Source organism: Psammomys obesus, unplaced genomic scaffold (assembly GCF_907164565.1).
Source record: "Psammomys obesus unplaced genomic scaffold, mPsaObe1.curated_primary_1811, whole genome shotgun sequence".
Taxonomy (NCBI): Eukaryota; Metazoa; Chordata; class Mammalia; order Rodentia; family Muridae; genus Psammomys; species Psammomys obesus.
Genome location: NW_026596962.1, coordinates 2,627,004 through 2,641,476, shown reverse-complemented (window position 1 = coordinate 2,641,476; position 14,473 = coordinate 2,627,004). Strand labels below are relative to the sequence as shown.

At 39.8% G+C, this 14,473-nt stretch overlaps 1 protein-coding gene across 1 annotated transcript; it reads left to right on the top strand.

The window, feature by feature from the left end:
• Positions 1 to 312: 312 nt before the first annotated feature.
• On the top strand, positions 313 to 10,707 carry Znf407 (zinc finger protein 407). The gene is made up of 2 exons (XM_055598742.1): positions 313 to 5,024; positions 10,589 to 10,707. Exons 1-2 carry the CDS (start codon positions 371 to 373, stop codon positions 10,705 to 10,707), a joined length of 4,773 nt encoding a protein of 1,590 aa, XP_055454717.1. The 5' UTR covers positions 313 to 370.
• Positions 10,708 to 14,473: the final 3,766 nt, after the last annotated feature.

The window sequence follows — 14,473 nt, the reverse complement described above, 5'->3', positions numbered from 1 at the left end:
TGTCTGTCTGTCTGTCTGTCTGTCTGTCTGTCTGTCTCTGTCGCCTGGCTTGGCCTGGTAGTTACTGTGTAATCTAGACTGGGGCCTTGATCATAGGCAGTGATGCTGTCCCAATCTCAGAATTGTTGAGATTACAGGTCTGAGCCACCACAACCATCAAGATTGCCTATAACTTTAGACTTGGGGTCAGAATCAGTCAAGTATAGAGGTTAATTTCATCATGCTTTTCTCTCTCAGGTCCAGACTAAGAGGTTTGCATTTTCTTTATGTGCAGAGTTTTAATATCATGTTTTTGTTTTTGCTTTTACAGGTTGTAAGTTCTAGTTAAATCCAACTTTGACAGAAGAATATCACCAGGACTTCATTGAGAATGGATTCTGAGAATAAACATGAAAATGACGAGGATGAAAGTGTTAAGGAGGGAAGAGACACAAGAAGCGTTTCATCCCATGATGCCAGTTGTGGGCCTGTATCTGATGAGATAACAAATGCCTCTGAGAAGTTTACAAGCAAAAGGGTCTTTTCAGAATCATCCAAGGCCGACAGTGTTGCTATAGAGGAAGACAGAATTGAACTTGCTTCCAAACGACTGAGAACAGAGGCTGTGGAGCCCCTGGAGATGAGCGAGCAGGGTGCCTGTGGCTCAGGCACTGTGGAAGCTAGTGTCCATTTGGCTGAAGCGGGAAAGGAGGCCTTTTCAGAGAACCACTCAGATGGAGGCAGAGCTCTCCCGAATATCTTCTCCCGATCCTGTGGTTTTAGCACGTGTGATTCTCTTCCTCTGAAAGCAGATGTAGTGAGAGAGCCTGCTCAGGAAATGGGTTCCCTTGTTCCTGAAACGCACACTCCTTTTCCTGCAGAAGAAATGAGTGTTAGCTATAACTTTGGAAATGGAGACACAGTGGTCAAGTGCAGCATGTGTGGCCATTCATTTTCCTCCTGCTCTGCTTTGGAAGAGCATGTGGGATGTCATGTGGAGCAGGGGAAGGGAAATGCCTGTTGCCACTGTAGCCACAGAGCACACCACAGCTCTTCTCCTCATGCACATCTCAGACACACTCACGGGCCACAGAAAGGCTTTTCCTGTGATCTCTGTGGCTTTCAGTGTGCTGAGGAAAACTTGTTGAATGAACATTATCTTGGCAAAACACACCTTCGTCGTCAGAATCTTGCTGCTCGTGGAGGATTTGTACAGATCTTAACAAAACAGCCTTTTCCTAAAAAAGCCTGTGTCATGGGAACAAAGAATATTAGAACAAAACCAAGAGCTTCTAAACCAATAGCAAGGAATGAGGATTCAAAAGGAGTACAGCATACTGGGAACAAATTTAAAGAGTGCAGAGGAGCCCTTTCTGAACACGGTAGTAGTGAGCTCCTTGTTAAAATGGTGCCATGTAGGAATATCTCATCAGGGAAAGCAGAGATAGTTGAGGAAAATGGTACGTTGGGCATAGCTCAAAATCCTGAAAATCAGAACAAACAGCTAGGGAGCTTAGGATGTTCAGAGGGTCTTTTAAATAAATCAGAGTCCACCAGAAATACCCTCCAGACAGCACATAGCAGTATCAGTACCGCCGCGAGGCCGAGGTCTGAGCGAAATCTTCTAATGCTAGGTAATAGCTTCCGCAGACGAAGTGGCAGTTTTACTTTAAAGGGCCAGGCAAAGAAAAGGTTTAACCTTTTAGGAATCAATAAACGGGGTACAAATGAAACTCAGAGGATGTATATGAAACACTTGAGAACACAGATGAAAACAAATGATGCACAGCCAATGCTGGATCAAATACAAATGGGCAAGGATGTCCAAAGTCTGTGTGTGACTACCTCAGACAGCCCAGAAGTGATGCAGGACAAGGCAGCTTCCTGTCTTTCAGGCTCCACACAGCCGGCTGCCCTGCCAGTAAAGCCAGCTGCCCACCAGATTCTTGTACAGTGCACCTGTACAGAGTGTGGTCAGAAAGCTGCAAACAAGACAGACTTGGAAATTCATGTTAAAAAGTGCCATGCAAGAGAGACGCAGTTTTACTGTCAGGCTTGTAGCTTTTCTAGTCCAGCACCGGGAGACGTAGAGGAACACCTGCACAGTAGCCAGCATCAGCAGATGGCTCCTGTCCTCAGCTGCCGGTGCTGTTCCTTCAGTTCCTCCAATGAAGTGAGTCTCCGAGACCACATGAAGGAAAAGCATGGCCAGGGCTTCTTTTGCACCTCTTGTAACCTGTTCTTGTCTGAGAACGATGTGGAAGAGCACAGAGCAACTGAGATGCATGATAGTTTAGTGGTTCAACCAAAGATGGCTTCATCATTGAGCAGTGATTCTGTTTTACCTTTAAGTACTTTAGAGTCAAAACCCACAGAAGATTGTAGAGGAGAATCAGGGAAAGCAGCTCAGGAAGAACCTGCAGAGTCCAGGGTAAGCCATGGGACTGAAGCAAGGCATTCGAGTAAGCCTCAGTTTCAGTGTAAGAAGTGCTTTTATAAAACAAGGTCTTCCACTGTCCTCACAAGACACATAAAGCTTCGCCATGGTCAGGACTATCACTTTCTTTGTAAAGCATGTAATCTTTATTCATTGAGCAAAGAAGGAATGGAGAAGCACATTAAAAGAAGCAAACACCTCGAAAATGCTAAGAAAAACAATATTGGTTTAAGTTTTGAAGAGTGCATTGAAAGGGTATGTATAGGTGCAAATGATAAGAAAGAGGAGTCTCCTGGTTGTGGAAGTGGGCGGTCCGAAGGCCATGTTGGCATGTGGTTACAGGAGCGTTCCTGTCGTGAGCAGAGTGTGCTGCCTTCCAAGGAACTGCCCCAGTCTGTTGCTGTCGCCAAAGACGAGGAATTAGCTGTAGCTACCGCTCCAAAGAGAGGGAGGCCCAAAGGCAGCATTTCTCGGACTTGTTCGCACTGTGGACTTCTGGCCTCTAGTATTACAAATTTGACCGTGCACATCAGACGTAAACACAGTCACCAGTACAGTTATTTGTGCAAAGTATGTAAGTATTATACTGTAACTAAAGGAGATATGGAACGCCATTGTGCTACCAAGAAACATAAAGGACGGGTAGAAATAGAAGCCAATGGAAAACAAAGTTCAGATATAATTGTTGGCCCTGAAGGGGGTAATCTTGAAGTGTGTAAAAACACCCCGCTTGCAGTGACTCTTTCTGATGAACAGGCTAACATGTCAGCTAAGGTAGATACTTCTACTTTGGAAAAGCCAGTGGTAGATGATCGAAATGCCCCTGAAGTTGAAGCCGGAAGTGCATTCCATTCTGTAGCTGCAGAAGTCAGCAGTTGTCTCTCCGACACAAAGGGACAGATACCTCTAGACACAGAGGACTGTCTGCAGCAGGATGATGCGTGCTCTCAGAGAGATGTCACAGTTTCAGGGGACAACAGATGTCTGCACTGTGAGTTCAGTGCTCACTCTGCTGCCTCGCTGGAGCTGCATGTGAAAAGGAAGCATACCAAAGAGTTTGAGTTTTACTGCATGGCCTGTGATTACTATGCGGTGACTCGCCGAGAGATGACTAGGCACGCTGCAACAGAGAAGCACAGAATGAGACGGCAGTCCTACCTCAACTCCTCAAATGTGGAAGCCGGCTCTTCAGAAATATCCAGGAGTGTCATCATACCCGAGGAGGAGCATTCCCAAAATTCTGAGGAATTTCAAATAAGTCCAGACCACTCATCTGGAACTCTCAAATCTAGAAATGCTGCGGGTTGTTCTATGTTAGATGGCCGTGCTCATTTAGATATGTCTAAAGTGCTCTGTGCCCCTGACTCAGTGGAGATTGTGACTGAGGAAGAATCGAATTTTAGCGAAGATCATTCCCTCTGTGAGACCTTGCAACAGCCCCTTGTTAAGGACAGAAGAATGAAACCCAAGGAGATGGTGTCCCTTAACCCTCCCTCTAATCACAGCTCCCCAAGCTGCCTTCAGGAGGAAGATCCAGGATGCTCTGCTGTAGCCTGTGCGACAGCAAAGACAAACCATGACATGGTGACCGATGTTGGTGACTCAGGTGTACATGGTGAAGCTGAGGGGGCCAGCACACAGGACAGTGGAGCTGAAGTCCTTGACAAGTCCCTCTGCCCTGGAGACATAGATGGGGGCCTTTCAGCTGAATCCGCTTCCCCAGTGGTGATGAAAATGCCAAAAGGCCAGCTGGACGGGGATGCTGGTGGCCAGAACAAAGTGGGATGTGAACAGAGGATGGAAGATTTAAAAGAGGTGCAAGCCAACACTATTTTTGAGAATAAGCAAGTTCTGGTGAATTCACAACAGGAAACTGCCATTTTGGAGGAGGATGGCCCGGCCTCTGATGGCACAGTTGACAGTAGTGATGTTTATGAGACTATAATAAGTATTGATGATAAAGGGCAAACGATGTACAGTTTTGGTAGGTTTGATTCTTCCATAATTAGAATAAAAACTGAAGATGGTGAATTGGTAGATCAGTCAGAAGAGGGTCTGATGGCAACAGGGGTGAGAGTTAGTGAGCTGCCCCTAAAAGACTGTGCTCAAGGTTTGAAGAAGAGGAAAGTTGAAGGCACTTCCTTTGGTGAGTCCACACGAATCCGATGTGACGATTGTGGTTTCTTAGCAGATGGACTGAGTGGACTGAATGTTCACATTGCCATGAAGCATCCTACGAAGGAGAAGCACTTTCATTGTCTACTTTGTGGAAAATCGTTCTACACCGAGAGCAACCTTCACCAGCATTTGGCTAGTGCTGGTCATATGAGGAATGAACAGGCCAGTGTGGAAGAGCTTCCAGAGGGAGGGGCCACCTTCAAGTGTGTCAAGTGCACAGAGCCCTTTGATTCTGAGCAGAGTTTATTTCTGCATATTAAAGGGCAGCATGAGGAATTGTTGCGGGAGGTAAATAAGTACATCGTGGAAGACACTGAGCAGATCAATCGCGAGAGAGAAGAAAACCAGGGCAACGTCTGCAAGTATTGTGGGAAGATGTGTCGGAGCAGCAACTCCATGGCCTTCTTGGCTCATATTCGGACTCACACAGGTATGTTGCCCCGAGTGAGCCTGTTCCCTATGAAGTGCAAGAAAATGATGAAGTTGGGGTGTTGGGTCCAACAAGTAAAGAAACCCACTTGAATTTGCTTGTGGGCTTCTGCCTGAATCATGTTTCTTGTTTGCGGGATGTTCTGATTGTGTCTGACAAGTGTCAGCATTTGATGTTTCCAGAGGTGATTCAGCCACAGAGTCTGAAGGCAGATTAGTAGACACAGTTTACTTCTGTCAGAAAGCAGCACCTCATATGTTCACAAAATGCATATGTTTTACTGCTTTTCGTTTGTTTTGTCTTAAGTATTTAGTTTTCTAAAGTATATGTTAAGACATTTTGCAGTTTTAGATTAAGTAGTTTTTAGCCTTTAGTAACATTCTCTTATTTTGCAACAGGGTCTCACTATAGCCCTGGCTGTCCTGAACCTCACTGTGTAGACCAGGCTGTCCTCCACCTCACAGGGAGCCACCTGCTTCTGCCTTCTAAGTGTTGGGGTCACAGGTGTGGGCCCCATGCCCTCAAATTTTAACCTTTATTTTTTATGTGTTTTGCACGCATGTATGTTTGTGTGCCACATGTAAGCAGTGCCCACGAAGCCAGAAGAGGGCATTGGGTTCCCTTAGAGCCAGACCTGGCTCCTGTGGAAGGGAAACTAATGTTTTTAATTGCTGAGCCATCTCTCCAACTCCTTAATACATTTTTTTTTATTTCTCCTTTTATTTTTCTTCTGGTTTTTCAAGACAGGGTTTCTCTGTGTAGCCTTGGCTGTCTTGGACTTACTTTATAGACTAGGTTGTCCTTGAACTTACAGAGATCTACCTGGCTCTGCCTTCCCAAGTGCTAGGATTACAGGTTTGTGCCACCATGCCCGGCTAATAAAATTCTTAAGATATTAATAATTTAAAACTATGTAGTTTGTATCTACAAGTGTGAGTCTCAGCAATAAGATTTTACAGTCAAGGATCAGAATTTGTGAACATGGTTTTTTAAATATGTATTGAAATTTGTTGTTTATTGAAGTAGCACCTGACTTAGGGTCTGTATGCTGACACATTGAACATTACATGTCAATGTTTAGTTAGGGGAGAAATTAAAAAATATATATATTTGGTAAAAAATGCATAAGCTACTGTTCTAAATTTATGTAAAAATTCACTGCAGTGTTTCTATAAACCTGCCATACATTCTTTATTTTAAATAGACAGCTTTTCTAAATCATGGTGCTCTGCTTAGACAAGTTCTGTCTACATGGTTGAATTTATGGCTGGATTTGAATAATAAATTCACATTTCAATGAACATATTTTCATTAAAACTGTAAGGTTTATTTCACTGTACTTTTAAATAATGGCATATTATTAAATCTATACTTTAAATTCCTGCAGTTTTTGAAACTTAGTGCAGGTTACACGGAGAAAGATATAGAGCATTATCAGGAACTGACGGTTATTAAAGATAGATCAAAATTTTTCCTTGAAGAAAATAACAGGAAAACCCACAGAGGCTTAGTTTGGTAAATATAAACATTTGGTCTTTGCGTGCTTGCTCCATGTGCTGTAGAGCCATCTTTGTGATTGGCTTACGTGCTTAGTTGTTTGCATTGTTACACAGTTCTGTTGTTCCTTCTCACTGTCTGAAATGACATGATCTTAGGTATCAGGCTGTTCTTATGCATAGAAAATATGTGTTTTCTTAACATGCCCTCTTAAGTCAGATAACGCTGAATAAAACAGAGGAAGATGCTAATGGAGCTCCTTTTAGAATTCTTTATGCAACTTGTCTGGTCAAGACATGTTGCTTATAATTGATGTGTCCATTACTTGAATTCTCTTGTAATTATAGTCAATAAGTCTTGTAAATGTGTTAAAGCTCACTAAAAGCATACAAATTCAAGAACAGAGTAAGGCTAATAATTTAAAATAATCAATGTAGGCATTTCAGCACTTAATTTCCCTTGTGTGTTGATAGCTGATCATTCTTAATCCATTAAGATTTATTTAGTCGTTTACAATGCAAAATAGGTTTGCACTGGTCACTTGTGCCATTTGAAAATGTCTACCAGGTTAAGTGCAGAATGTAGTCCATTCGTCTTCCTTGACTATATGTATTAATTGCATTTAAAATCAAGTTAATGTGGCTGTGAAAGTGAGGTAACTATCAATATGTGACAGAGTAACCTTACTTCTATAAGTTACATCATTGATTGTAACATTTAGTAAAAGTTAGCGTACTTTTATTTTTTCATATATCTTCTGTTGGCCTTACCAGCAAGCATACTTTTATTTGCTCTGAAGCACTGCAGAACTCACCCTTCCTGGGACAGAGTACCAGCCCACCACATCAGTTTTGCAGGTCACTTTTTGGGGGATGTTGGTCTTTAGGTTTTAATTTCATGCTTTTTCCTTCCCTGGAATATCTTAAAATGGATGATTTTCTGGTACTTTGCTCTTATCTATGAAAGAGTAATACAGGGCTATTACTGCTTCTTAGCTGGTAAAGGGCTTACTCTTCCAGCCTGTCCCCATATGTGGACTTTGCTGGGTGCTTTATGGAATCTGTTGTAATTATTCTTCGCATGATACAAGATGCACTCTTAAGAAATGAATTCTGATTGTGGAGAGTTGTAGGAAGAGAGCACTCACTTCTGTGCATTTGTGGTGGGAAGCTCTCAGCCTGCTTGTCTTTCCTCTCACAGTAGAAGAGCACATGGAGCAGGGCATTACCTCTTGTGCAGTATTCTGCTACAGCTTTTATGTCACTGGCGATGGAAAATACCCTTTCTGGAAGCCATTCTGCTTGTGTTCATAGTACTCTGGTAACTTATGTCCTATGTAAAGTGTTCACGTGTGGGTATATAAGGTGTGTGCAGCTTCACTGAAAGCTTTTAAGTTAGTGCTGGGTGTCTTAGGCCAGTTTGTAACTGTTTAGAGACCATATTGATCACGAGGACAATTAATTTGTAGACTGAGCACAGAGGGAAGGGACTGACTTCATTCACTACTCACCCTGCACATACTTCACTCAAAATTGGCATTCAGCGTAATTCGTTGGATGAGTGAATGAATGGACTGATGGACGGACGGGTGGATGAGATGTTCAAATGCTAGGAAGAACCACGGGCTTAGACTAGAGCAGACATTGCAGGACACACATGCATCTTCCCCGCTCCCTCTTCTGAGGTCTGAGTATCCTGTCCTTCCTTTCGGATGCCAAAGCAGATCTGTGTCTGCAGAGTAGTGCCAAGGAAGCAGAGCTGTGACCTTTGCGTCTGAGTGCAGACTGAGTTTTCAAGCCTTTTGGGTTTGTTTAGTAAATAACCAGGTACCAGAAAGTTAGAACCACTTTAGTGTTTTTTTCCCATCATAAAATCTTAACATACCAAATTAAAAAGAAAAAAACAAACAAACAACCTGCTGATGTAGTGTTGCTCCAAGAAATAGAATTGTTTAAGATAATCTGGATAGTTTAGTACTGAAATATGCCCGAGAGAAAGGCAAGTTTAGAAATACGTGCTTTTATAGGTTTTGTGTTATAAACATGGGCATGGATTCATTTTATAATGTGTATTATATAGCAAATGTAAAAACAAAATATTCTCTTTAGGGAAGTAAAGTAAAAGGCTTCCTTTCTTGCAGAGAGGTCTTACCCAGCTCATCCTTGCCTCCCAGAATCTTAGCTGGGAGGCAAAGCTTCCCTGACTGTCTCTGTGGAGCAGCTTACCTCATTCCTGATCGGGGTGGGGTCTACACATTGTGCCAGTGAGCCTTGAGACTTGCAAGAATGACTTTCTCAGAGCTGCACCTAGCAGTGAGAGATACACAGACATTTCTGTTCCACCCGCTGTGGTCTTAGTGCCACCTGAGCTGGGCTAGTCAGCGTTTGGGGGCTGTCAGAGTCACTAGGCATTCAGATCTGCCTCTCCAAGTCATCTTGCACATAAATGTTGGGGCGTTTATCCTTATTGTTTGGGGCCCTGATACTATTGTTTATTAATATTTTCAAATTGTCTTTGGAAAAAGTACTGCAATTTAGAGCACAGGCAGATTGATTCCTATTTTTTTCAAAATTCTGTTATGGGATTTTGTTTCATATAATGCTTCAAAGTCATAATAGGTTTAATTTTATCTGAACCATTTAAATCAACTGTAGTTGCTAAAATGATTAATAGAATGCTATCGCTGTAAGCTAGAGTCCCAACCTGCTTTTGATATTTAAACATATAAGCCTTACTACACAGAACCATTTGTCTGTTGGATATATTTTACACCTATCTCTAACCTTAGAAATTGAAGTACTATGAGAGCTGCTTCATTGTCATTGGGCAGTGATAGATTCAGCCTTTTCTGCCATGCAATACTGTTGACTTTTTCTTTTTAATTGCTGTTGGAAGGTTAAAATTAAAAGCTCCACTTTTTTTTTTGGTAATTTTTAGAACTGAATTGAAATTTAAGAGACTTTTTTTTTTTTTTTTTTTTTTTCCTTGAGTGTGTTAGTTTCAAGCTTGGTTTTCATGGAGGATTTTGTTTTGTGAATCTATAAAGGTTCATTGATCAAAAACTTTTATTTGTATTCTAGAAATTTTTGAAATTTATGTATTTCATACTCTAACTGTAACAGAAAGAGTTAGTTTTACAAAGTAGATCCTACAGACACAGAAAGTGTGGAGACATTGTAAAGATCTTAAGCTGTGGTCTGTATGATTTTGATTTATTTCAGGATGTAGTAGTTGTTACAAAGTCAGAAGACAGTGTGTACATGTCTTCTTTAAGAGACTGTTACTTCTCACTGATGTAGGACTGATTAATGAATAGTATCTTTCTCAGCACTTGTAGTGCTGCTATCAACTTTGAAAGGGTTTGATTTCTTGTTTGGACTATTATTCACTCCTTATTAATTAGTAATTAAAACTTTTTTGTGCTTTTTGTTACTGAGTTTCTTGTGATGAAATATGTGTTGGTGAACTCAGTAACCATTTTGCTGACACTTCTGGTTGCTTGACCACAGACTGTGAAATGATGACAGAAGCAGAGCAGTTTTGCTCTGCGAAGTCACATGTCTGTGAAGATGCTAGTGAGGTGTGATATAGTGGCTTATTCGAGGTCAATGCAGAATGTCTATACTACTTTTTTCTGCAAATGAGTTCAAAGCTGGGGAATCTGTAGAAAGTGGATGGGCACTGAAGATATACTCAGTAATACGTTTTGTAGATACTAGTGACCTTGTTTGTATTTGCGGTTTAAAAATGTGCCATTTTTGAATAGCATACTTCAGGAAATATTTTTTCAGTCTATGAAGAATGTTTAACTTTCTTTATCCCATTTAAGTTGCTTACTGTCACTCTTGAATTTAAATCTTAGAAATGTTACTGAGAATTGGGAAGGCTCACTAAAACATTAAAACCTAGGTAAGATAATTATGGGATCAAGAAAGTTATAGGTGAATGCGTGTATTCCATTTTGGAGACAGAAATTATTATATTGACGGTGCTGTTCTCCCCATTTTAAAGTCTATCAGTGATGTGTTATTCAAGTCCAAATCTTATTTTATGTTAAATTTACTCAGGATCAAAACCATTCAAGTGCAAGATCTGCCATTTCGCAACAGCTCAGCTTGGAGATGCCAGAAACCATGTGAAAAGGCACCTTGGGATGAGGGAATACAAGTGTCACGTCTGTGGGTAAGTAAATTGAAGCCACCTCTGCTGTGTGAGCCGAGAGCCGTGTGCGGGTACCCATTGTTTGAGAATTCAAAACTGATATGAGTAAGAGTGGCGAAAATTATGCGTGCGTACCCTCCTTTTCTTTGTTATGGTAAATTCTTTAAATACAGTTATGACATTCTTCTCCCACTTCTAATCCTGTGCTGAAGATGAGCAATTTTATGGGCTACAAGGTCAATTTGAACCTGTAATCTGTAAATTGACTAAATTATAGGATGTTCATTCACATTGCCAGAGAGAACTATAAATTCCATTTAAAGATAGAAAAAAAAAAAAAAAACAACCCAGATTATATGGCTTTAGGAGTGCGTATGTATGTTTTTTTTCTTTTGCTATAGTGCCTTAATTCTAATCATATTAATGGCTCTTTAGGTCCACCGGGCATATTCTATAATGACAAACAAAAGATTTAATTTCAGATGCCTGGTTACTGATGATGAGGAATGATGTGGTAAAACAGTGTGTAATATATTTTTGAGTTGTGTGATTTCAAAACTAGTTTCCTTTTTTTAGTTCATGTTTCTTCGTAGAGTCATTCACACTGTTTAATTGTCATTCAGATATGTTGCATTTATAGAAAGCACTGAGATGCCTTAATGTAAAACTAATTATTTTAGCAGAAATGTTTAAAAGGGCTTAAAATGCTATGACATATATGGTGTATTACAGGACTTTAAGAGGTGGAATTTAATACTCTGCTTCTTATTAAAATATATTTTAATGTTATTATGTAGAGAAATTAACTAATAAGTACATCATATATAATACTTTTATGTGAAACTTAAGGAATCTGCAATTCATAGATCCAATTAAATTATGGGCTATGCACATATTATGCTTAGGTAGAAGGCTTTTCAGGTTTACATGAACATGTAAATATCCTTCAAGTCAGGAACAGTTCTGCTTTTTATTGGACAATACATTTTCCCAGAATATGATTTCATGTTTTGACCCTTGAGATAGTTTTACAGATAACTTTGCTAGCAGTTTTACCAACCGTGGTCTGTGATTTATTCATTGGCCGAATTGATGGTTCAGTGACTTGCAGCTAAAGTGAATGAAGATGAACCTTTGCCCTGCAGCCACTCATGATCAGTTGGAGAATGAGTTTTGTTACTACTGAGTTTAGCTGCTGGGGCATTTTAATTTTTATAGGTCTTGTAATTTTAAAAGATACCCCGTGTACTGTTTTTATTCTGAGATACAGGAGATGATCATGACTCCAAATGAAAATGTGCTATTAGGAAGCAGTAAGCAGTTTTTTTTCCCATTTGGGAGAAATAAGTAATTTTTTTTTTTTTTTTTTTTTTTTTTGCATATTAGGTTAGTTGAAAGCTATTTTTTAACCATTTTTAAATTGTAGGGTACTAAGATATTGGAAAGCAAAAAAAAATGTTTCAGAGAATAGTATTTTACATACATAGTATTATAAACAGTAATTAATTGTATACTTTAAATGTATGCTTTGAATCTTTCCTTAGCTGATTGCTTACTGTACACAGTTGAAGTGTTATACTAGTAGATTATATATTTGATCACCAAGATAGAGAACATAAGTAAATATGAATGTATTGAATCTTATGTTTGCAACAGAGAATTACATTGTGGGGCATGTGTATGTGAAGATATGTAGATAAAACATTCTAGATCTCAGTATTTAACTTTTAGAATTAGAGTGGCCTTTCAACTTCACCTCTTGTGCAATTATAATTTTCAGTCTTTTTTTAAAAAAAAATTCAGTGTAGAGATCACACACAGAGATAGTAGGGTAGACAGCTTTACAGAAAAGCTAGAAGCCCTGAAGAAGCTCAGTGAGCAGAGGAGGGCTGATCAGTAGGGTTGACTAGAAGAGTGATGAGCTAGGCAATTTCCTGTTCAGGGAGGGCCATCATTGGTGGTTCTGTGCTTCATGTGTTGGGTATAGGACAGTCACATAAAAGTTAAAATGGAAAATGGAACAAAGAGCAGGGGCTGGTTCTTACTGATGCTGGAGAGCATTGGTACATTACCATTGCTGACAGTGTCAATTCATTATCACTGATGGCTAAATAATCCCACAAATGCTCAGTGGACCCATTAGTTCCTGAGCATAAGCAGGCTGTGCTGCATTTCTTCATTAGCTTTAATTGCCATAAATTTTACCTTTTACAAAATCATGCTTTAAAAGGTGAAGTGATCTTTCAGGAACATTAATTCTATAATTTTGTCCCAAACAGAAGGTCCTGTACTATGTTTCCTTTTCCCCAGTAGTTAATATCTTATTCCCAGTCTCTTGAAATTTTATTAATGACCTCTTCCTTACATAGTTATAAGTAGTTATTTCTCAAATAGTTCTGGTTGAATATGTGTAAAACATTGAGGTAGGAACGTTTTTAAGTAACTGATATAAAACTGAACTTTTTTTTTTTTGCAGTAATCTCACAGCTTTCTTATGATGAAATTTAAGAAAGTGATAGATTCTATTGAATAAATTCATTATTAATGTAGTGGGTTGCTTGTAATTGTTTGGCTGCTTTTTCTTGTCTTCATGTAGGAAGATTGGAGATCCATGTGAATAGTGTGTCTTAGAGTTTCCACTAAGATAACGTTTGAGAATTCTGAAGCGTCAACTTCCACATAAAAATTGCTTTTAAAATTGTTGTATCTGGACTTACGTTGATTTTAGTTTTTCAATCTCCAAGATCAGTAATTTGAACAGTATAGCCAGGGTTAAGTTACCTTGAGAGAAGCAGCTGAGTGGGTTGAAAGTCTAGTCTCCATTGTCAGGCCCTGACTTGGGACTGACACTCTGCACGGGCAAGGCTCATTATCTCATATCATGAGCACGTTGTAGCACATTTCATGTTTTAAAGAGCAGATAAAGAGTAAAGTCGGTTGTCTTAGTTCCAGGACAACAGGTTTTTGTTTGCTGACTTGTATTTAAAAATGTTTGTTTTGTGCATATGGATACATTGTCTGCAAGTATCTCTGTGCAGCAGATGCATTCTCGTCCTTGGTACATGTGAGGTTTGAAGACGGCTTCGGGTCCCCTGGGAATGGGTTATGAGTGATTGGGAATCACCATGTGGGAGATGAGAATTGAATCAGGTCCTCTGTAATAAGTAGCAACATGTATTCTTAACATCTGAGCCACCTCTCCATCCCTTTTAAAAATTATTTTTTATTTCATGTGTACACATGCCTGTCTGTTTGTGGATGTTATACATGCCTGTTGCCTGAGGCCAGAAGGGGGTGTTGGATACCCTAGAACTAGAGTTTCAGATGATCATGAACCTCTATAGGTGCTGGGACTCAAACCCAGGTGTTCTTCAAGAGTAACCAGTGCTCTTCAACCCCTGAGCCACACCTCCGGTTCTAGAAGATCTCTGTAACAGTTCTCTTACATCTCAGTGTGATTAGCAGAAGAATTTTATAGAGTGCAGTGGTAGTTTTATCTAGGCTCTTGATGGATAGTTGACATGACAACCTGCTGCAAGTGTGATAGTGCCTTAATGGGGCAGAAGCAAACTTTGGAGTTGCCCTGTGTAAAATATGATAGTTTTACTTAGGTACCATTTGGTTTAAAAATAGGTCAGACACATCTTTTTATTAAACTCAAGATCCTCTCTTGTTACTTACTTCATTTGTCAGGAATGTGAAAACCTCAACTATCAAACATCATTTTACATGTTCTGCTATTTATTTATTTATTTATTTATTTATTTATTTATTTATTTATTTATTTATTT

Bases quoted from the DNA above. Each gene is read 5' to 3' on its own strand.
- Znf407 (XM_055598742.1), top strand. From the start codon at position 371: ATGGATTCTGAGAATAAACATGAAAATGACGAGGATGAAAGTGTTAAG. The intron at 5,025-10,588 runs GTATGTTGCCCC...AAATTTACTCAG, and splicing joins TCATATTCGGACTCACACAG to GATCAAAACCATTCAAGTGC.